Source organism: Eleutherodactylus coqui, chromosome 1, assembly GCF_035609145.1.
Source record: "Eleutherodactylus coqui strain aEleCoq1 chromosome 1, aEleCoq1.hap1, whole genome shotgun sequence".
In the NCBI taxonomy this organism is placed as follows: Eukaryota; Metazoa; Chordata; class Amphibia; order Anura; family Eleutherodactylidae; genus Eleutherodactylus; species Eleutherodactylus coqui.
The window spans coordinates 66,974,281-66,998,988 of NC_089837.1; the positions used below are offsets into that span (position 1 = coordinate 66,974,281).

The 24,708-nt window shown below is 44.5% G+C and overlaps 1 protein-coding gene across 1 annotated transcript; it reads right to left on the bottom strand.

The window, feature by feature from the left end:
- Positions 1–21,808: 21,808 nt before the first annotated feature.
- LOC136620165 (probable serine/threonine-protein kinase clkA) lies at positions 21,809–23,224 on the bottom strand. The gene is made up of 3 exons (XM_066594891.1): positions 22,381–23,224; positions 22,120–22,188; positions 21,809–21,855 (listed from the first exon to the last, which is right to left on the bottom strand). The coding sequence occupies exons 1-3, from the start codon at positions 23,222–23,224 to the stop codon at positions 21,809–21,811; spliced, it is 960 nt and encodes a 319-aa protein (XP_066450988.1).
- Positions 23,225–24,708: the final 1,484 nt, after the last annotated feature.

A 24,708-nucleotide genomic window follows, 5' to 3' on the forward strand; every position in this document is an offset into this window, starting at 1 on the left:
TGGATCTGATCAGCCAGCGGATTCCCCTTCACCGCTCCCCGAACAGAACCCCCATCGCTGGTGTGAAACCCCCCAATACTATCTGCACTAACCCAGATTTATGAATAATACCCACTGCAAGCGATAATATAACAGCCATTAAACGATACTAAGCAAACGTTAGTCCTATAACACTGAGATACAGCTCACATGGTCAAATTTACAGTCCTTCTGAAAGTGGTTGTCACTTCACGACTATTACGACAACTTAACCAAACATGGCGTCTCTACCCCAAGGGCTTGTGTATTGCTTTAGCCTCAGTCCATATACTGTGAGTGCTGTTTCTTTAATTACTGATTGCTGCAGCGTCTCTCTATATAACAGACCTGATGTGATTTATCTTGTCTCTATTAACCTGCAAACTTATCACTTGTCTCGGGGGCGCCCACTTACAGTTTGTTGCTTGGAATGAGAATAGTCACGGGTTTCCCTTTGTCGGTGTCTGGTAGCTCAGTCTTATAATGTGAGGTCCTCTTGTAACATCTACAGTCTCTGCCCTTTCTGCAGAAGGTGGCCCCTTCACTGTCCCGCACCTCTGGAGGCTCAACACAGCATCTGATGCCCATCTCTCCCGGGAACTGGGTTCGGCCTCCTGCTGGCAATTGGGCCTTTACTACTTCACATGTGTTGCTGCAGTCTCTTATAAAAGGGTTCTGACACAGCCTTTTATGATGTTCTGGTCCCAAGATGCATCCCAGCTCTACGTTCAACCTCTCCAAAGATGGCCACTGCCCCACTTCCTTTTTAAGGCAAAGCTACAGTCTCCATATAATTGTAATAGTTCCACTGATTTCTATTAATAACAGTAATTGCAGCGCCAACTGTAATGCAGTCTGTCAATTACCTTTAATGAGGCTTAATATTTGGGACATTCGTTCTCAGAACCATAGTGGCCACTGGCAAGCTCAGTAAAGCGGTGAGGGCTACTACCATCTCCTTACATTCACACCAAGCCGTTTTACTGAGGCCAGCCACACTTATGGTTTGTTGTTTGGGACCTGCTAGGGGGCCAGGCTTGTCCTGGTTCAGGAATACAGCTCTGTCATGGCTCTCCTCAGTCTTTGTTACCATCCAGACTGTAACATGGCTGAGCTCTCCCTCTTGGATCCAGGCAATGCACACAGCAGGATTTTCAGCCCCTCTCTGGTTCAGGCTCTATTCAGTGATATAACATGTAATACTGTATCACTGAAGAAAGGCATCCAGGCCCCTCTTACTCTCTTATAGTGAGTTTACCATAACCACATCCTGAGGCAGAGAGTTTCATTGCCTCACTACTCTTACAGTAAAGAACCCCCTTCTATGTCAGAGTAGAAACCTTTTTCCCTCTAGACGTTAGACTAAATTCACATCTGCGCTAGGGATTCCATTATGGGAGCAGGAAAATGAGATCCCCAGGATGAACAGATCCGTCTCATAATGGAACCAAATGCTGAATGGATCCCATTGACTATAATGGGTCAGTTCGGTTCCTGCACCTGTCCAGCCTCCTGCATGCACAACTTTTTCATCCGGCATCTCATGTTGTATCTGTACTAGAGGAGCCACTGATGCAGATGTGAATACAGCCTTAGTTTGCCTTTTAGCCATAAATATGAAATGTGACTTTTTTTTAGAAAGCCCCTTCATTCTTTGTTAGATGAATTAGAACAATATAACAACGGTTACACATGGGGGCATAGAGGCACTTTCATTAAGACCGTCATTTCATATGCAGCCTTAGGGCTTTTACCCACTAGCGTTTTTTTTTTATGCTGTGATATCGCTGCGTTTCTTTCAATAGGACTTTCTAATGTTAAAATTGCATTGCACAAAAATCGCAAAAGCACAAACTTGTGATTTTTGTGCAATGTGATTTTAACATTAGAAAGTCCCATTGAAAAAACACAGCGATACCGCAGCATTAAAAAAACGCTAGTGGGTAAAAGCCCTTAGTAATTTGCCTGCTGGAGTAAGATGTGAGAAATGTATTAAGAGGCACATCTTATGATAAATCTACACCAGCAATGGGCTGAACAGTCCGTGGCAAGAAGCTCAAGCACTGGAGCCTTGGCATTAGTACAATGTCCTCAGGACAGGCTATTTCTCCTGCAGCAGGCCTGCTGATTCCCCCTGGTCCTGACGGTGTTCACACCTAAAGTCTTGGATGAGGCTAGCCTCACTCATGAGGTCACAAAGAGTTGGAAGCAACTGAACAAATAAACTACAATCAACCAATCACAACCAGTACAATGAGCATGCTCAGTTCCGTTGTGCCAAAATTTGGTACAAATTTTGTTACACATGGAAATTTTGGTGCAATATTTGGTACATTCTTCCATTTCATCTCCATGGCAACCTTAACTGCTTCGGGTGAGTCCTTTATGATTCCACCCCTTTAACTTGTGTAAAGAGTTGCAACTTTTTTATGCCAGAAATCTGGCACAAGTGTCTTTGTTCATCAGGGTCGCAATTGTGACCCGACCCCTGCACTTAGAGGGCCCAGAGGCCCCCCGCCATATACAGAATGCACATTGAGTGCATTACCAGCTAATCACACTGCCGGCGGCCTGTTGTCGGAGGAAGAGAGAGGAGGAAAAGGGGTCAGAGGGAAGGCAGGCGTAGTGTATGGAGAAGGCCGGATAATGACGTCATCATCCTGCTCCCGAGTCTGCACTCCCTGCTCTCCTCACACTGCAGCTGTCTGCTGGTTCGTTTCCCAGGTCACAGCTGCCATTTCAGGTGTGCTGGTCCCATGTGACTGTTCTAGTGTGATTGCCCTATGCTTATGTTGTGAGGGGGTTGTGCAGCGACCCAGGGGACGTACTGTGGTACTGTTAGCAGGAAGGCCTGTTTTTGTCACGTGTGACGCCAGCACTCCAATTGGACCCTTTGGATGAAATGCCAATGAAATAATTGAGACAAATCCAATAATTTGGGATAGTAATCTGGGAGTAGACGGATTTACTTAAGATGATATTTTGCAAACAGTTGAATACACAATTTTCCATAACGGTACTTGAAATGGTCCAAGAAGGTGCAGCAGTATGCAGTAGATTAAACACGGTGTAAAACACAGCAATATTGTCTTGCTTAAGAACTGACCCCAACGCTCTTTCCTTACTTTTACTTGAAACTTATTCTGAAGGACAATTTTTCCCCTTAGTTATTCTCACTGAAGGGATGATTAGAATTAAGTGAATTGTAGGTGAAGCAGAGTTTAAAGTTGCTGAGAGACTAATCCTGGCTTTGAGTTCACCGGGTAGTTTTAGACTCACTGTTTAGTAGAAGACTGACCTCGGAAAGGCGCTTCTCCTCTCTACTCTGGAACCCCAAGGGACCGGAGTAACAACTTGCTCGACCCTGGGAAAACAATGTGCTATAACTGTCTGCTCTTGCTTGTACGCGTGCCTCCTCCTCTCTCCGACACGACCTGACTGCAACCTCTCTACTCTCCCTCCTGGCTGAGTCTGCCTAACTGCTCACTGACTCCTTTTATTACCTCTCTTTTCTTTCCTGCACTTTCTCGACTCCTCCCTTCTTGCATAGGGACTTGTGTTGTTGCTTTCCCACCCTTGGACTTTGCACCAGTGAGATTGAAGCTGACTATCAGCCAATAGGACACCAGCTGACATCACAGCTAAGCTCTAAGCCATGGATGTCACATAGAGAGGTGGGACAGGGCAAGTGTTGGTGTGAGTGTTCTGTAGGAGCCACTATGCCACTATAATGGAGGCTCCAGTACCCTTTTGGATCGCATCCAGCTTGGATACAAGATGTGAAACAGGTGGGCATGAAGGCTCTAGCACCCTGTTGTATCGCCTCTAACTTGGATAAAAGATGTGATATGGGTGGGCATGGAGGCTCTAGTACCCTGTTGTACTGCCTCTAGCTTGGATACAAGATGTGATATGGGCAAGCATGGAGGCTCTAGTACCCTGTTGTACCACCTCTAGCTTGGATACAAGATGTGATACGGGTGGGCATGGAGGGTCTAGTACCCTTTCGTGCTACCTCTAGCTTGGATGCAAGATGTGATAAAGTTGGGCATTGACAATCTTGTATCCTGCTGTACCATCTCTAGCTTTGATACAAGATGTAATAAGGGCATCTTGGAGGCTCCAGTAGTCTGTTGTATAACCTCTAGCTTGGATACAAGATGTGATACTGGTGGGCATGGAGGCTGTCGTATCTTGCTGTATCGCCTCTAGCTTGGATACAAAATGTGATACGAGTGGGCATGGAGGCTCCAGTACCCTGTTGTGTACAGGATGTGATACATGTAGGTTTTGAGGCTCCAGAACCCTTTTGTACCGCATCTAGCTTGGATACAAGATGTTATACAGGCGGGCATGGAGGCTCTAGTACCCTATTGTACTGCCTCTAGCTTGGATATAAGATGTAATATGGGCTGCATGGAGGCTCCAGTACTCAGCTGTACTGCCTCTGGCTTGGATACAAGATGTCATACGGATGAGCATGGAGGCTCTAGTAGCCTATTGCACTGCCTCTAGCTTGGATACAAGATGTGATACTGGTGGGCATGGAGGCTCCGGTACCCTGTTGTATCGCATCTAGCTTGGATACCAGATGAGATATGTGTGGACATGGAGGCTCTAGTACCCTGCTGTACTGCCTCTAACTTAAATACAAGATGTCATACCAGTGGGCATGGAGGCTATTGTTTCCTATTGTACCGCCCCTAGTTTGGATCCAACATGTGATAAAGTTTGCATAGAGGCTCTATTACCCTGCTGTACTGCCTCTAGCCTGTATACTAGATGTGATATGGGCAGGTATGCAAGCTGTTGCAACCTGTTGTACCAACTCTAGCTTGTATACAGGGTGTGATACAGGGGGCATGGAGGTATACAGGCTCCATTTGGTATCTTTCCGCAGATCGCTCCACATTTGCTGTTAATGAGCCTCTAGATCATCCAAACTTGTTGGCTGTGGAAGTTGATGTACCCGATGGTCCCATTAATTAATCCTGTGACCCGCTGTTGTGTGCGGCCGAGCTTTATTCTGCTTGAAAATATACTGGAGATATATGCCAGCTATATGTGTGGTGCCACCATAACTCCTAGACAACATACCCGCTGCCTTGGGGTCATATTCGACTCAGATCTCTCCTTTACCCCCTACATCCAATCTCTGGCCCGAATATGTCAGCCGCACCTCAAGAACATCGCAAGAATCCGCTCTTTTCTCACTGTGGACAAGTTAAAAATGCCTGCTGATCGGCCTCCCCTGCACCAGACTCTACCCTTTCCAATCTGTCCTAAATGCGGCAGCCAGGCTCATCTTCCTGTCCAGCCGCTACTCGGACACCTCTGCCCTGTGCCGGTCACTGCACTGGCTGCCCGTTAAATACAGAATTCAATTTCAACTCGCTACCTTCATCCACAAAGCCCTCCACAGTGCAGCGCCCCCCTATATCGCCTCCCTCATCTCAATCCATCAACCAGCCCGGGCTCTCCGCTCTGCTAACGAAACCAGACTGAGCGCCTCTTTCATTCAAACTTCTCATTCCCGCCTCCAAGACTTCTCCAGAGCAGCACCGGTCCTCTGGAACGCACTACCAAAGGCTACCCGAGCAATCCAGGACTCGCAGAAGTTCAGGCATGCTCTAATTACGCACCTCTTCAGGGAGGCATACCACATTCCCTAAACAAACCCCTCTGTACTCCGCCTGATAACAAGCTCCCTGACCTAATGACTGCAATGCTTGCTAGCCATCATAAATCGCTCCTGCAGTCATACTGTTTCTGCAGTCACACCATTGTCTATGTGTATAATATCCCTCACTCTCCACCTCGCCATACCGTGCACATCTCCAGCCCCTTTACCTTCTGTTTCACACCACTATTCGTAGTATGTAAGCTCGTTGGAGCAGGACCATCACCCCTATTGTTTCCATCAATTGATTACTATGTAACCGTGGTTCTGTAATGTTTGTATTTTGTCTTTCTGTATCCCCCCTGTCCATGTAAGCGCTGCGGAATATATTGGCGCTATAAAAATAAAGATTATTTTATATATATATATATATTTGTCAATGTCCGTTTGTTTGTTCGAGCATTGCGCACAAACTGTATGGCTGTGTTTCACATAGTATAATCTCAACCCAGAGAAGTCTTGGCAACCTTATTTGCATTTTTTTGTCCTTGCTTGAATTTTAATGCAGCAACCCCCAAATTTGCTTACTCCAATGTAATCTATGTACACAATTTAGTACTCCTGGTTATTTCCAGCAAGTAATTCCCACTAGAAGAGTCAGACGGAGCGCTGAATACATGGAGCACATTTATGAACACTGGCTTTCATTTATCAAAACTCTCCAATAATCAATCAACAAACAGTAAAAAACAGTTTTTGGTGCCGATAGCAACCAATCACAGAGCTGCTTTCATTTTACCTCAGCACTGAGGATTGAAAACTGTTGCTCATAGCAATCCATCATAGCACAGGTTTCATTTTACCTCTGCACTAAGAAGATTAAAAGCTGTTGCCTACAGCAACCAATCACAGCGCAGATTTTATTTTACCTCCACGGTATAATATATAGCAACCAATGACGGTGCAGCTTTCATTTTACCTCAGCAGAGTTTTCAAAGAACATCATTGGGAGCGACAAAGGAATTGAGCGACGGCGGATTTTGATCGACATTTAAACTCCAATGGCAAATTTATCATTGTGTTGGTTCACTACTACTTGAATCATATGAGGAACACAAGTCCCTGCAGATCTACTTTATGGGGGGCGGCAGCGAGCCGACCGATGCTGCAGGAACATCCCAGCCACTAGGGAAGATATTGTCTTATCACTGCACCAGAATTACAGCTATGTTCGTAGTTTTAAATCAGCGCTACAGCGAATGCCCTGTGATGCATTTAAAGTAGTTATTCGGGCGGACAAAACATTAACAAAGCATTAATCAGCATCGGTGTTCTTCCACGTATTTATGCGAATGTTCTGATATCTTTTCTTACTTAAAATGTCACATTTTGTATTGTCCGCATTCTGTATCGGGTACCCGGGCTACTATCAGTATAATGTAGCTGACAAATTTGTGTTTTTTTAGTTCCATTAGCAACAGTTACATTTGACTTTATTATTCTTTACTGCCCTGTCTATGTATGTACATTATTATTAACACCATTATAGTACATCCGGGTATAAACTGCAATAGAGTTGTGTGTAGCAGGAGCGTATGTGTGGCCACATCTGTATAATCTCATCATCAATGCTGGACTCCCCCCTTTCTAGAGATTAGTGGAGGTCTGTCCAGGGTCCTATTCTTTTTAATATGTTCCTAAGTAATATAGGAGAAAGGAGTTCATATATGCACCAGTTACTGACTGATATCACTGGTACTAATATACTGAAAGCGCCCCAATCAGTAGTGAGGAGATAGATGCCTACAGAATAGATCTGAGACCAAAACATTACACCCCGACATGTCATATATGCACCAGTGCACATGGTCATATTGGTTTCTATGGCTCAGTGTACACAAGCAATTGTGTTGGAGTCAGTGGAATGAGTGCTTATATAAGCTTCGGCCTACAATTGTCTTTTCCCCCCATCTCCGCACATTTGTGTTCACCTCACCGAAGTTTACCAATAAATTCCAGGAATTTGCAAGGCCTACCATTATGGCGGACCACCAGCCTACTGCATCTAGTGGCTGCGGTTCAGTACAAACAAGAAGTCTTCGAGCACTGCTGGATTGCCTATTGAGTGGTATAAAACACTGTGAAATTCTTGGCCTCTAGGCTTCCTATGCTTTACAATTCTAGGGGAGGACATCATGCCAGACACCCTGCGAGAGGCTCTGATAGTCCCAATTCCAAAACCTGGAAAGGACCTGAAAAACTGTGGTTCCTATCATTCCATTTCCCTTTTTAATAACATTAAATTCCTTACCAAAACAACACTAGTAATTCATATCAATTCCATCCGTAAAGACATTATACATGCTGACTAATTAGTCGTTATGCCTGGAAAGAGTGCGGATAGGAACCTAGGATCTCTTTTACCAATCTTACAAATCTGCATCCAATAGTGGGTATTGGATTTCTGTATTTATTGACCAAGATAAAGCCTTTGCTTCAGTGAAGTGGAGGTAGACAATGTGCGGAATGCCTTCACAACTTGTTAACTACATCTCAGTTAACTACATCTCCCGGAATGTGGCTGCACACACACCAGATGTTTTCTATTTCCAAATAACATCGCCAACAGTGGAAGGTCCAAAGGTGCTGCAATGTCCTGTACTGATTGGCTGTTCAGGCCCATCACCATACCCGATTTGGAAAAAAGTCAACTCTACACCTGGTGACATTCTGATGGCTTCTGTACTGGGATATGCCTGTATAATGTTCTACTTTATACCTAATGCTCACACTGCCGATCTGCCTATCTGTTTTCGTCTGACAGCAAAGAATTGGTCGGTATCCCAAATCTTTTGTCAACACAGTGTAGTTTGCAAAGCTGGAAAAAGACATACATTCATCCATTTTAGCCTATTATTCTGCAGGATTGATCCAGAGTACGGTGTATGCGCTCCAAAGAGGGGTAGTTTGTCTTATGCTCCAAGAGATGCTATGATAGGCTGTGGTAACAAGATGAGCAATGACTACATTTTATCTTGCCAGAGCTTTGGGTTAGTTTTCATGAAATGGCTGCAGATGTTCTATAGCTCCCCAGTGGATAGTGGCAGAACTAATACTCATATCTCTGCATGGTTCTCTCCGACAGAGGTATGTGACCCATTTTTTAGGCCAAAAAAGTCATTTTACTCAATTGGAAGCATCCTAAGGGGCCGACCGGAGCTGCATAGATCTGGGTGGGTCTGCCTAGAAAAATTTAATAAAACCTAAGGATTTGGGTAACTTGCCCCTTAGCTGCAGTAGCGATGGCTGTGCAATTCTCTCCCTCTCCTCAGGGGTGTGGGACGCCCTGCTCTATGGGGCCCTGTTCTTCCTGTCCTCAGGGATGCAGGACGCCTCGCTCTATGGGGTCCTGTTCTTCCTGTCCTCAGGGGTGTAGGACGCGCCGCTCTATGGGGTCCTGTTCTTCCTGTCCTCAGGGATGTAGGACGCCCCGCTCTATGGGGTGCTGTTCTTCCTGTCTTGTTGGTCCTGCTGAGTGGACTTCTTGTATATTCGCACCCTCCCCTGTTTATCTCTGGTTCCCCAGTTGGAATCTTTCTTTTGGTTTTAGTATGCAGTTGTAAAAGTCTTAAGGACCCAGCGATTTTCACCATTGCATTGTAAGAGCCATGACTCGTTGACTGAGCCATATGAGGGCTTGGTTTTTGGGATGAGGTGTATTTTTAATGGCAGAACTCTGGGGGTACATATAATGTAATCTATGTCCAGAAAACCCACCACTTGTTTTACAGTATTCACCATTCGGTAAAAATAACATGATAGCTTTCTTATGTTTGTACAATTTTTTTTATTTTTTACTACTTTTGCACAATAAAACCACGTTTTTTAAAGATAATTGATTCTGCATCGCTAAGACCCATGACACCTTTATCTTTCCAGGAATCGAGCTATATGAGGTCTTGTATTTTGCAGGAAGAGTTGTAGTTTTTATTGGTACTATTTTGAAGTACATGTGACTTGGATTGCTTTTTATTACGGTTTTTTTGGCATTCACCAAGCTTATGTAATGCATTCTACTATGACAGCAGCGTATTACTGGAGGCAGGGTTTAACACGCCGAGTTACACAGTAAACGTGGAGGCCTTTGTCAAGCTTCCGGCTGCCAAGGGAACACATTGGTATCTTGCAATTCCATTCCATGTTGTCAATGGGTGACAGAAGGAGCTCTTCCACCTTTCATCTGCTTACATGCTGCAGTTGCTTTTGATTGTGGCATGTAAGAGGTTAAACTGCCAAGATCAGAGGTTTCTCCATTCCTACTGGTTAGAGAAGGAGCCCTGCCACTCAGTCAAGTCCCAGCTTTACAAAAAAAACATGCATGTTCAGGTTAAAGGCCCATTACTGGGGTCACACTGTTGTTGCCGCTGTTGGTGTTGTTGCCACCGCTGTTGTTTCCACGGCTGACACTGTTGTTGTCGCCGCTGTTGTTTCCACAGCTTACACTGTTTTTGCCACTGCTGTTGGCGTTTTTGCGGCCGCTGTTTTTTCCACGGCTGATGCTGTTGTTACCGCTACTGTCGCTGTTGTTTCCACAGCTGACACTGTTGTTGCCGCCGCTGTTGGTGTTGTTGCTGCCGCTATTGTTTCCATAGCTGACACTGTTGTTGCTATCGCTTTTGGTGTTGTTACCGCCACTGTTGTTTCCACGGCTGACGCTGTTGTTGCCGCTACTGTCGCTGTTGTTTCCACAGCTGACACTGTTGTTGCCGTCCCTGTTGGTATTGTTGCCGCCGCTCTTGTTTCCATGGCTGACACCGTTGTTGCTATCGCTTTTGGTGTTGTTACCGCCACTGTTGTTTCCACGGCTGACGCTGTTGTTGCCGCCGCTGTCAGTTTTGTGCCGTTGCTGTCGTTTTCATGGCTGACACTGTTGTTTCTGCCACTGCCACAGTTGCTTCCACAGCTGTCACTGTTGTTTCTTCTGCAGTTGGTGTTGTTGTTGCTGCTGTTGTTGCCATGGCTGACACTGCTGTTGCCACTGCTGTTAGTTTTGTTGTCACCACTGTTTTCATTGCTGACGCTGTTGTAAGCCGCCGTTGTCGGTATTTTTCCCACCACTGTCGCTGTTGTTTCCACGGCTGACACTGTTGTTTTCAACAGAAATCAAAGCAGAACTGTATAATTTATAGCGATGATCTGTGTGTATACTGTGTAGAGATGATACACATAATATACAGGATCTAATAGATGGGAGAAGGCTTTACCTTTACAGTATGGTTTTCGGATGGTTTTCATGTTACAACCTGAGAAAAAGAAGAATGATATATTCTTTAGAAGTGCAAACAGAAATCAAAGCAAAACTCTCCCGCAGGATCCGTTGCAGCATCCGCACTGGGATCGTGGGGGATTTACAGGACAATATCTGTCATTTTTAAAAATTCTCTCTCCTTTTTCACAGTTAGGATAATTTTTAAGCAGAAAGAAAAATTCTTTAAAGTTAATTCTTTAGTGACCAATCATATAAACGTGCATCAATAATCTGTAGGGTGAGTATAGTACAAGCTCGGTAGTCATGCTTGCTTCATACTTGGCTGCTACCAGCTAATTCCTACAGCTGACATCTGCTGACTATAGCCACAATCAGTGCTGGCTCCCATCATGGCCATTTATCTACTTAGATACTGCAGCCTATATAATCTTTCTATATATACTCTAGCGCTGGTATACCTGCCTCCCTTCTCTAACTAACATGTGTATATAGAAGAGTTCCCCTATAAGACACAGCCCGTCACTACTGCCCAGTTTTATACTGTGTAGATGGCCGCTATGAGAATTTTCTAGGTGTCACCCCATAAAATCACTACTTACGGCCTTTGTTGGGATTCTCTGGCAGCCAATTAGGGTGTTGTTCCAGGAAGTCCAGCATCTCCTGTGACAGCTCTGGAAAAAGGAAGAGATTTATACAGATTAGTTTTAAAACATGCTTTCTTATGGAGGAGGGTCTATAGATGGCCGCTATAAGAATTATCTTTATCACCCCATAAGATCACCCCTTACGGCCTTTGTTGGGATTCTTATGGTAGAGGGTCCTTCTAGAAAGAGTTTCCTGTCCTGTTTTTCCACTGATGACCTATCCTCCGATAGGCCATCCTTAGTTGATGGACAGGGGTCCGCTGCTCAGAAACCCCATCCCATCAGCTGATCGTCTGGCCCACTGCAGTGACAGCAGCATCAGCAGATATTGTAGGAAGTGGGAGCACCGGCTTTACAACCCATGAAATAACTACTTACTTTTACTTTTGGCTTTCCGCATCCAAGGATACCTCTCCGCGGGTCATCCGGCAGCACTGCTAACAGATGTGGAAAGGAGAAGTCATTTATACAGTATTGAATATTAAATGGTACTGGTGGAAAATACAACAATAGGGTTATGGTTTTTGAAAATGGGGATGGAAAAATAAAAGTTTATGTTTCCATGGCTGACACTGCTGTTGCCGCTTTTGGTGTTGTTACCACCGCTGTTGTTTCCACGGCTGACACTGTTGTTGCAGCCACTGTCACTGTTGTTTCCACAGTTGACACTGTTGTTGGCGCCGCTGTTGTTTCCATGGCTGATGCTGTTATTGCGGCTGTTGTCGGTATTGCTGACAGTTCTGGAAAGGAGCAGTCATTTATACAGTTAACCTTTAAGACATGTTTTATCTGTGGGGGTTCTTAGTCAGTCAGTATATGTGTATAATCTATAGGTGATCTGTGTGTATACTGTGTAGAGATGATACACATAATATGCAGGATTTATTAGATGGAAGAAAATTTTACCTTCACAGTACGGTTTCCAGATGGTTATTCTGTTATGACCTGAGAAAAGCAAGAATGATATATTCTTTAGAAGTGCAAACAGAAATCAAAGCAAAACTCTCCCGCAGGATCCGCCGCAGCGTCCACACTGGGATCGCGGGGATTTACAGGCCAATATCTGTGTTTTTTGTTTGTTTTTTTTAATTCTCTCTCCTTTTTGACTGTTAGAATAATTTTTAAGCATACAGAAAATCCCTTTAAAGTTAACCCTTTAATGACCAATCACATAAATGTGCGACTGTAGGGTGAGTATGGAACAAGCTCGGTAGCCATGCTTGCTTCATACCTGGCTGCTACCAGTTTAAGTGGAACCAGCTTTAAGTCACTTTATCAGACTCACAGTTCAACTCTCAGATTTACCGCCCATGCGGGATTCAGCAGACACTTTGTATTCCTAATTTCTTTGTGTTTGCTGTCTCTCTACCTACTCATCCGGGCTGGTACACGCTCTCTACAGATCACACCGATCAGCACTCAGTGTCTCTACAGGTGAAGGCTCTGCATCTACAGCAGCTCATTAAAGCGTCCGCAGAGGCCACAACAAAACTCTTTTCCATCCGCATGCTCACACACAGTCCCCAGTTATACAGTGAGGGCTCTTTCACATGAACATAAATATACAGCGTATTACACAGTGAATAAAACTGTGGTTTCAATGGGTTAATTCCCGTGTGCGTATTTCAGTCACGTAAGAAAAAACTAAGCATTTCTTATTTTAGTGTATATTATGTACCAAAATAACGCATATTAAACTGAAATCATTGGGAACAGTCTTTCAGGGTTTTTTTTGTGGACAATAAGCAGAAAGTATGCACATGTCAGTCACATAAATATGCTACCTATTTACACAACTGAAATACATATATGTCCATGTGAATTAGCCCTAACCCATAGACGTCCTCACGCTTTCCTAGTACACAAATCCATCTATGTCAGTAAGTCACATACAGTTATACTGACCCACAAAATACAGACAACACATAATTCCTGCTGCACGCTGAGGGCCATGAAAACGACCCCTCCTCCCAAAAGTTATAAGATTTCCTAGCTTCCATTTCATCCCACTTATAAGATTTTAAAAGTTTTCTGATACATTATACAGTGCTGTATATTAAATGGCACCACTGAAAATACAACTTGTCCCACAAAGACCGCCCTCATGTAGCCATCGCCGGAAAAATAGAAAAAGTTATGATTTTTTAAAAGTGAGGATGGAAATATGAAAACAAAAGTGAGAAAGGGTTGTGGCAGGAAGGGGTTAAGTAGTGTTTTCTCCATATGTAACCGAATCAAAGAACTACTTACTTTTACTGATGGCATCACGGATCTAAGGATACCTTTCCTCGGGGTCATCCTGGGGCGCTGGGACAAGGTCATCATTCACATTGCTGGCACAAAATAAAAATCACTGCTTTAACAAGAGAATGAATAACAATATAGGAAATGACGTACAACATTGTTTCTCTGGTGAGAGTCTCTACCAGATTGATGTGTCACACACTTACCTTCCTATTAGAAAAACTGAAGTTGAAGCCAAGATGGTGGTATTCAAAATGGCCTTCATGCTGATGACATGGCCTAACAGGCTTCTTCTTTCCTCCATAACTTGTATCTAAAATTGGATCATAATCCGCCAAACCATTTTCCTTTTATATGGGTGTTTCCTCTTGTGGGTCAGTCCAATGCTAAAGGGATGAGGGTCATCAACATGACTCCGCTGACGCCAACTACTCCATGTTAGAGCTCGTACCTTTAAATACCTTCAGGGTATGTTTGTGTTATTGTAGGCGATGTTTTTCCTATCACGCTGGCCGGCTTTTCTGCAATATGCAAAATTCATAATAAATTAATTGAAAGGCAAAACAGAGATGTTCTATCAACAGCAGATTTCAGTCATTGGAAACACAATAGACATTGGTAGCTTCTTCTATGGAGTAAATTTTTTTCTATTCTTTGGATAAATTAACCCCTTCCTGGCAGCCACCATACATGTGAGGTGGAGGCGGTGTGTCACCGTATGGTGAAATAAAATCGAGTCTGCTAAATACGTGGCTGTCTTTGATAGCTGGCCGCAGTGTCCAAGATCAGAGAGAACTGAGATACTGGACATTTAATCATTTTATCATATAATTACCCTGACAGAAGAGACCCCCCCATCATCCCCTCTGGCCTGCCATGGATTTGTTATAGAGGAATAAATAGTAATAGTAACAACGTCATTATACACTTACCATTTATACCGGGAAGGGTCAGAATAATAACCGGTCTCAGATGGACCTCCGGTCCAGATGTTCCTATGGGGAGAATAACATTGATTAGTTTTATACATTACCTACAACTGGGATCCAATCCTAACCCTAGATTTGTAGGGCACATCTCTTAGAACAGGAAAGCTAGAACAAAACAAAAAACTAACAAGAACTTTTATTATCATGATTATATTAATGAGATATCGTGACTCTGTAGTCACCATTAAGGGGTTAACCTCCCTCTGGTTTACAGGTAAATGGTAGAAATCAGAGAAATAGAAGGTGGACATTATATGTAGATAAAGAGGAAAGTTCTTCTCATCTCTCCAGTTTTGTCTGTGAGTTTCTCTCCGGGGGTCACGGTGTTCTCATCTGACAGCCCTGTAAATAACATATAAATACACAGGTTATCAGCATGCTTATAGCATTAACCCCTTCTATCTCCGTGGAATACATGTAGGTGACTGAGGTGTGGGTTGGATACAAGGCGGACTATGGCGGCGCTCACTAGTGGGGAACCAACTTGTGAATAATTCAGTTTGGTCCAAATTAATTTGAACTGAACCACAAGTTCACCAAAACCCCTAAAACTGCTGTATAACACTGTCTAAGGGCAGCGATGAAATAATGCCACATTACCAGGTAACGGGCAAGAAGTTGTCATGTTAAAAAAAAAACGCAATTATCATCCTAAAAATCAGACATGTGCTCCGTAGTATCTCCATTGTAGAAGAGACGGAATCATAGATAGTGGGATCATTTATCGCAGCTCTGATTTATAATGGGAGCTTAAAGTTGTTAAAGAGATAAAGTTTGATTAACAGTGATATGGGGTAAGAGAAAAAAACTACTAAAAAAAGAATAGAGTCTTGTGAGGAAACAAAACTAAGTGACTAAAAAAAGAATAAAGAGAAGGGCTCACCTGGCGTGGACAGCTAGCCTGTGGGGAGGGGAGGCCGCCACACCTGTAGTCCTGGTAAGCCGGACACTTCTTCTGCATTAGGTGCATCCATGGGACAGGAAGACTCCAAAATCCAAGGCAGGGAATCAGGACAAAGACAACTATAGTTTAAAGAAAAAACAACAGGCACTCATCAGTTAATGTAGGGACAAATTGGTAATATTCATTAGCGAGAAGAGAGGGGTCTGATGTGGGAATTAGAACCCTCCTCTTCTTGTACATCAAGATGCAATGTAGACGCTTATTAATAGAAAGCAGGTTTTTTAATGATAAAAAGGTAAACACAAGAGCTTCACAATGTTCCAACGCGTTTCGGTGCCCATATAGCAACTTTATCAAGCATGACTTAACAGACCAATATCACTGAATATATAACAAGTTTTAAAATATTAACAGGAAGTAAGACGGTGGGAGAGGAAGAGCGTTTTAGCTCCAAGGCTACCTTAGTTTGCGTTCCGTAGTCAGCTGGAGATGCAAGGGACGCCATAACTCAGGCAGGAGACGGGAGTGGAGCAGGGGAGGGAGGCCTTGTGTCACCGGGACGCGGCGCACAGTAAGACCTCTCAGATCATTGCACAGAGGACAACGGAGGAGCGTGCACCGTAGTGGTGAGGGGAAGGAGGTCTCTGTCACATCACCAGTAAGCGACACGCGTGTCCATCTACTGGGCCATTACACAGATCATGGGTGTGAGCACCACCGTAGCAGGGGGCAGGGAAAGCTGATGCCATCCCTCATCGTGACAACGTGCCCACAACTGAACAAGGAAAACATTATTAACCCTAAATCACTAAACAAATTTTCAAGTTCCACTGTCACTACATATTAGTCTCACAGACAATATTTATCATATTTATTAGTGAAAAAGTAACTTATATGAAAGGAGATTTATTAAATTTAACTAAAAACTATCAAACTAAATAAATTTATTACTTACAGTCATTGAAAAGTGGAACAGTGTGTCCGCCACTTATAGCCTGCAGCAGTGGCAGGAGAAATTGGTCATCCTGGGCTTCTGGTATGGACAATATCCACAAATAAACAATTGGTGAAAAAGTGTGAATTCTCTATGTGTCACCTCACAAGATCACCCCTTACGGGCTTTGTTGGGATTTTGTGGCAGCCAATTAATGAGCTGTTCTAGGAGGTCCAGCATCTCCCGTGACACTTCTGGAAATAAGAAGAGAGGTATAAGATTAGTTTTGAGACTTGCTTTCCTATGCTAGAAGGTCCTTCTAAAATGGGTTTCCTGTCTTGTTTTTCCTCTGATGACCTATCCTCCGATAGGCCATCAGTATTTGATGGACGGGGTCTGCTGCTCAGAAACCCCTTTCATCACCTGATCATCTGGTCCACTGCAGTGACAGCAGCATCAGCGGACATTGGAGGAAGGGGGAGCGCCGGCTTCACAACCCATGAAATAACTACCTACTTTTACCTTTGTCTTTCCGCATCCAAGGATACCTCTCCTCGGGGTCATCCGGCAGCACTGCTGACAGTTCTGGAAAAGAGTAGTTGGAAAATAAAGTTATGGTTTTTGAAAGTGGGGGTGGAAAAATGAAAGTTTATGCTTCCAAAGCTGACACTGTTGTTGCCGCTTTTGGTGTTGCTACCACCGCTGTTGTTTCCACGGCTGACGTTGTTACCACTATTGTCACTGTTGTTTCCACAGCTGACACTGTTCTTGCCGCTGTTGTTGGTGTTCTTGTCACCACTGTTGTTTCCACGGCTGACACTGTTGTTGGCGCCACTGTTAGTGTTGTTGCCGCCACTATTGTTTCCACAGCTGCCGCTATTGTTGCTGCCGCTGTTGGTGTTGTTGCCACTACTGTTGTTTTCAACAGAAATCTCCCGCAGGATCTGCTGCAGCATCCGCACTGGGATCGCGGGGGATTTACTGGGCAATATCCGTTATTTTTTAAAATTCTCTCTCCTTTTTCACAGTTAACATAATTTTTAAGCACACAGAAAATCCCTTTAAAGTTAACCCTTAAATGACCAATCACATAAGCGTATGTCATTGAGCTGTAGGGCGAGTATGGAACAAGCTCGGTAGTCATGCTTGCTTTATACCTGGCAGCTACCAGCTAATTCCTATAGCTGACATCTGCTGACTATAGCCACAATCAGAGCTGGCCCCCATCATGGCCATCAGTGTTACTCAACTCCAGTCCTCAGGACCCCCAACAGGTCATGTTTTCAAGATGGCCTATAGTAAGATCACTGGTAGCAATGTCTGAGGCACTGACAATAATTACATCATCTGTGCAATACTAAGGAAATCCTGAAGACATGGCCTGTTTTGGGGTCCTGAGGACTGGAGTTGAGAAACACTGATTAGATGCTGCAGCCTATATAATCTCTCTATATAAGCTCTAGCGCTGGTATAACTGCTTCCCTTCTCTAACTAATATGCGTCTATAGAAGTGTTCCCCTATAAGACACAGCCCGTCACTACTGCCCAGTTTTATACTGTGTAGATGGCCGCTATGAGAATTTTCTAGGTGTCACCCCATAAAATCACTACTTACGGCCTTTGTTGGGATTCTCTGGCAGTCAATTAAGGTGCTGTTCCAGGAGGTCCAGCATCTCCAGCGACACTTCTGGAAATAAGAAGAGAGGTATACAGTTTAGTTTTAAGACTTGCTTTCTTATGGTAGAGGGTCCTTCTAAAAAGAGTTTCCTGTCCTATTTTTCCTCTGATGACCTATCCTCCGATAGGCCATCAGTATTTGATGGACAGGTATTCGCTGCTCATAAACCCCATCCATCAGCTAATCGTCTGGCCCACTGCAGTGACAGCGGCATCAGCGGAGATTGCGTGAAGTGGGAGCGCCGGCTTTACACCCCATGAAATAACTACCTACTTTTACTTCTGGCTTTCCGCATCCAAGGATACCTCTCCCTGGGGTCATCCGGCGGCGCTACTGACACTTCTGGAAAAGAGAAGTCATTTATACAGTGTTGAATAATAAATGGTACTGGTGAAAAATACAACTGCAAAAACAGCCCCCATGTAGCTTCACGTAGTCGGAAAATAAGGTTATGGTCCTCCGATAGGCCATCAGTATTTGATGGACGGGGTCTGCTGCTCAGAAACCCCTTTCATCACCTGATCATCTGGTCCACTGCAGTGACAGCAGCATCAGCGGACATTGGAGGAAGGGGGAGCGCCGGCTTCACAACCCATGAAATAACTACCTACTTTTACCTTTGTCTTTCCGCATCCAAGGATACCTCTCCTCGGGGTCATCCGGCAGCACTGCTGACAGTTCTGGAAAAGAGTAGTTGGAAAATAAAGTTATGGTTTTTGAAAGTGGGGGTGGAAAAATGAAAGTTTATGCTTCCAAAGCTGACACTGTTGTTGCCGCTTTTGGTGTTGCTACCACCGCTGTTGTTTCCACGGCTGACGTTGTTACCACTATTGTCACTGTTGTTTCCACAGCTGACACTGTTCTTGCCGCTGTTGTTGGTGTTCTTGTCACCACTGTTGTTTCCACGGCTGACACTGTTGTTGGCGCCACTGTTAGTGTTGTTGCCGCCACTATTGTTTCCACAGCTGCCGCTATTGTTGCTGCCGCTGTTGGTGTTGTTGCCACTACTGTTGTTTTCAACAGAAATCTCCCGCAGGATCTGCTGCAGCATCCGCACTGGGATCGCGGGGGATTTACTGGGCAATATCCGTTATTTTTTAAAATTCTCTCTCCTTTTTCACAGTTAACATAATTTTTAAGCACACAGAAAATCCCTTTAAAGTTAACCCTTAAATGACCAATCACATAAGCGTATGTCATTGAGCTGTAGGGCGAGTATGGAACAAGCTCGGTAGTCATGCTTGCTTTATACCTGGCAGCTACCAGCTAATTCCTATAGCTGACATCTGCTGACTATAGCCACAATCAGAGCTGGCCCCCATCATGGCCATCAGTGTTACTCAACTCCAGTCCTCAGGACCCCCAACAGGTCATGTTTTCAAGATGGCCTATAGTAAGATCACTGGTAGCAATGTCTGAGGCACTGACAATAATTACATCATCTGTGCAATACTAAGGAAATCCTGAAGACATGGCCTGTTTTGGGGTCCTGAGGACTGGAGTTGAGAAACACTGATTAGATGCTGCAGCCTATATAATCTCTCTATATAAGCTCTAGCGCTGGTATAACTGCTTCCCTTCTCTAACTAATATGCGTCTATAGAAGTGTTCCCCTATAAGACACAGCCCGTCACTACTGCCCAGTTTTATACTGTGTAGATGGCCGCTATGAGAATTTTCTAGGTGTCACCCCATAAAATCACTACTTACGGCCTTTGTTGGGATTCTCTGGCAGTCAATTAAGGTGCTGTTCCAGGAGGTCCAGCATCTCCAGCGACACTTCTGGAAATAAGAAGAGAGGTATACAGTTTAGTTTTAAGACTTGCTTTCTTATGGTAGAGGGTCCTTCTAAAAAGAGTTTCCTGTCCTATTTTTCCTCTGATGACCTATCCTCCGATAGGCCATCAGTATTTGATGGACAGGTATTCGCTGCTCATAAACCCCATCCATCAGCTAATCGTCTGGCCCACTGCAGTGACAGCGGCATCAGCGGAGATTGCGTGAAGTGGGAGCGCCGGCTTTACACCCCATGAAATAACTACCTACTTTTACTTCTGGCTTTCCGCATCCAAGGATACCTCTCCCTGGGGTCATCCGGCGGCGCTACTGACACTTCTGGAAAAGAGAAGTCATTTATACAGTGTTGAATAATAAATGGTACTGGTGAAAAATACAACTGCAAAAACAGCCCCCATGTAGCTTCACGTAGTCGGAAAATAAGGTTATGGTCCTCCGATAGGCCATCAGTATTTGATGGACGGGGTCTGCTGCTCAGAAACCCCTTTTATCACCTGATCATCTGGTCCACTGCAGTGACAGCAGCATCAGCGGACATTGGAGGAAGGGGGAGCGCCGGCTTCACAACCCATGAAATAACTACCTACTTTTACCTTTGTCTTTCCGCATCCAAGGATACCTCTCCTCGGGGTCATCCGGCAGCACTGCTGACAGTTCTGGAAAAGAGTAGTTGGAAAATAAAGTTATGGTTTTTGAAAGTGGGGGTGGAAAAATGAAAGTTTATGCTTCCAAAGCTGACACTGTTGTTGCCGCTTTTGGTGTTGCTACCACCGCTGTTGTTTCCACGGCTGACGTTGTTACCACTATTGTCACTGTTGTTTCCACAGCTGACACTGTTCTTGCCGCTGTTGTTGGTGTTCTTGTCACCACTGTTGTTTCCACGGCTGACACTGTTGTTGGCGCCACTGTTAGTGTTGTTGCCGCCACTATTGTTTCCACAGCTGCCGCTATTGTTGCTGCCGCTGTTGGTGTTGTTGCCACTACTGTTGTTTTCAACAGAAATCTCCCGCAGGATCTGCTGCAGCATCCGCACTGGGATCGCGGGGGATTTACTGGGCAATATCCGTTATTTTTTAAAATTCTCTCTCCTTTTTCACAGTTAACATAATTTTTAAGCACACAGAAAATCCCTTTAAAGTTAACCCTTAAATGACCAATCACATAAGCGTATGTCATTGAGCTGTAGGGCGAGTATGGAACAAGCTCGGTAGTCATGCTTGCTTTATACCTGGCAGCTACCAGCTAATTCCTATAGCTGACATCTGCTGACTATAGCCACAATCAGAGCTGGCCCCCATCATGGCCATCAGTGTTACTCAACTCCAGTCCTCAGGACCCCCAACAGGTCATGTTTTCAAGATGGCCTATAGTAAGATCACTGGTAGCAATGTCTGAGGCACTGACAATAATTACATCATCTGTGCAATACTAAGGAAATCCTGAAGACATGGCCTGTTTTGGGGTCCTGAGGACTGGAGTTGAGAAACACTGATTAGATGCTGCAGCCTATATAATCTCTCTATATAAGCTCTAGCGCTGGTATAACTGCTTCCCTTCTCTAACTAATATGCGTCTATAGAAGTGTTCCCCTATAAGACACAGCCCGTCACTACTGCCCAGTTTTATACTGTGTAGATGGCCGCTATGAGAATTTTCTAGGTGTCACCCCATAAAATCACTACTTACGGCCTTTGTTGGGATTCTCTGGCAGTCAATTAAGGTGCTGTTCCAGGAGGTCCAGCATCTCCAGCGACACTTCTGGAAATAAGAAGAGAGGTATACAGTTTAGTTTTAAGACTTGCTTTCTTATGGTAGAGGGTCCTTCTAAAAAGAGTTTCCTGTCCTATTTTTCCTCTGATGACCTATCCTCCGATAGGCCATCAGTATTTGATGGACAGGTATTCGCTGCTCATAAACCCCATCCATCAGCTAATCGTCTGGCCCACTGCAGTGACAGCGGCATCAGCGGAGATTGCGTGAAGTGGGAGCGCCGGCTTTACACCCCATGAAATAACTACCTACTTTTACTTCTGGCTTTCCGCATCCAAGGATACCTCTCCCTGGGGTCATCCGGCGGCGCTACTGACACTTCTGGAAAAGAGAAGTCATTTATACAGTGTTGAATAATAAATGGTACTGGTGAAAAATACAACTGCAAAAACAGCCCCCATGTAGCTTCACGTAGTCGGAAAATAAGGTTATGGTTTTTGAAAGTGGGGATGGAAAAATGAATGTTTATGTTTCCATGGCTGACACTATTGTTGCCGCTTTTTGTGTTGTTACCACCGCTGTTGTTTCCACGGCTGACGTTGTTGTTGCAGCCACTGTCCCTGTTGTTTCCACAGCTGATACTGTTGTTGCTGCTGCTGTTGTTGTCGCCACTGTTGTTTCCACAGCTGACACTGTTGTTGCTGCTGCTGTTGTTGTCGCCGCTATTGTTTCCACAGTTGACACTCTTGTTAGCGCCGCTTTTAGTTTTGTTGTCGGCACTGATTTTTCTATGGCTGACGCTGTTGTTGCCACAGTTGTTGGTATTGTGGCCGCCACTGTCGCTGTTTTCACGGCTGACACTTTTGTTGCCGCCGCTGTTGTTTCCACTACTGCTGCTATTGTTGCTGTTGGTATTGTTGCCACTGCTGTTGTTTCCACGGCTGACGTTGTTGTTGCAGCCACTGTCCCTGTTGTTTCCACAGCTGATACTGTTGTTGCTGCCGCTGTTGTTGTCGCCACTGTTGTTTCCACAGCTGATAATGTTGTAGCTGCCGCTGTTGTTGTCGCCACTGTTGTTTCCACAGCTGACACTGTTGTTGCTGCCGCTGTTGTTGTCGCCACTGTTGTTTCCACAGCTGACACTGTTGTTGCTGCTGCTGTTGTTGTCGCCGCTATTGTTTCCACAGCTGACACTCTTGTTAGCGCCGCTTTTAGTTTTGTTGTCGGCACTGATGTTTCTATGGCTGACGCTGTTGTTGCCACAGTTGTTGGTATTGTGGCCGCCACTGTCGCTGTTTTCACGGCTGACACTTTTGTTGCCGCCGCTGTTGTTTCCACTACTGCTGCTATTGTTGCTGTTGGTGTTGTTGCCACTGCTGTTGTTTTCAACAGAAATCTCCCGCAGGATCCGTCGCATCATCCGCACTGGAATTGCGGGGGATTTACAGGGCAATATCCGTTATTATTTTTTAAGATTCTCTCTGCTTTTTCACAGTTAGGATAACTTTTAAGCACACAGAAAATCCCTTTAAAGTTAACCCTTAAATAACCAATCACATAAAGGTGTGTCATTGATCTGTAGGGTGAGATTACATTGTTTTATACTGTGTAGATGGCCACTATGAGAAGTCTCAAGGTGTCACCCCATAAGATCACTACTTATGGCTTTTGATTGGATTTTCTGGCAGCCAATTAGGGTGCTGTTCTAGGAAGTCCAGCATCTCCAGTGACACTTCTGGAAATAAGAAGAGATGTAAACAGTTTAGTTTTAAGACATGCTTTTTTATAGTAGAGGGACCTTCTATAAAAAGTTTCCTGCCCTGTTTTTCCTCTGATGACCTCTCCTCTGATAGGCCATCAGTATTTGATGGACAGGGGTCCGCTGCTCAGAAATCCCTTTCATCAGCTGATCGTCTGGCCCACTGCAGTGACAGCAGCATCAGCGGACATTGGAGGAAGTGGGAGCGCCGGCTTCACAACCCATGAAATAACTGCCTACTTTTACTTTTGGCTTTCCGCATCCAAGGATACCTTTCCTCGGGTCATCTGGCGGTGCTGCTGACAGATGTGGAAAAGAGAGGTAATTTATACAGTGTTGAATATTAAATGGTACTGGTGAAAAATACAACAATAGGGTTATGGTTTTTGAAAGTGGGGATGGAAAAATAAAAGTTTGTTTCCATGACTGACACTGCTGTTGCCACTTTTGGTGTTGTTACCACCGCTGTTGTTTCCACGGCTGACACTGTTGTTGGTTAGTTTTTAGTTTTGTTGCCGCCACTGTCACTGTTGTTTCCACAGCTGACACTGTTGTTGGCGCCGCTGGTAGGTTTGTTGGCGCCACTGTTGTTTCCATGGCTGATGCTTTTGTTGCCGCTGTTGTCGGTATTGTTGCCACTACTGTCACTGTTTTCACGCCTGACACTGTTGTTGCTGCCACTGTTAGTGTTGTTGCCGCTGACCTTAGTGTTGTTGCTGCTGCTATTGTTGGTGTTGCTGCGAATGCCGTTGTTTTCAAAAGAAATCTCCAACAGGATCCGCCGCAGCATGCGCACTGGGATCGCGGGGGATTTACAGGGCAATATCCGTTATTATTTTTTAAAATTCTCTCTCCTTTTTCACAGTTAGGATAATTTTTAAGCACACAGAGAATCCCCTTAAAGTTAACCCCTTAATGACCAATCACATAAACGTGCGACTGTAGGGTGAGTATGGAACAAGCTCGGTAGCCATGCTTGCTTCATACCTGGCTTGAACCAGTTTAAGTGGAACCAGCTGTAAGTCACTTTAACCAGACTCACAGTTCAACACATTGTAACCGTTCTGAATACTTTGGTAATACACTTCATAACACTCAGTAACACGGACTGTGAAATCTGGGAACGCTGTATCGGCTTGCCA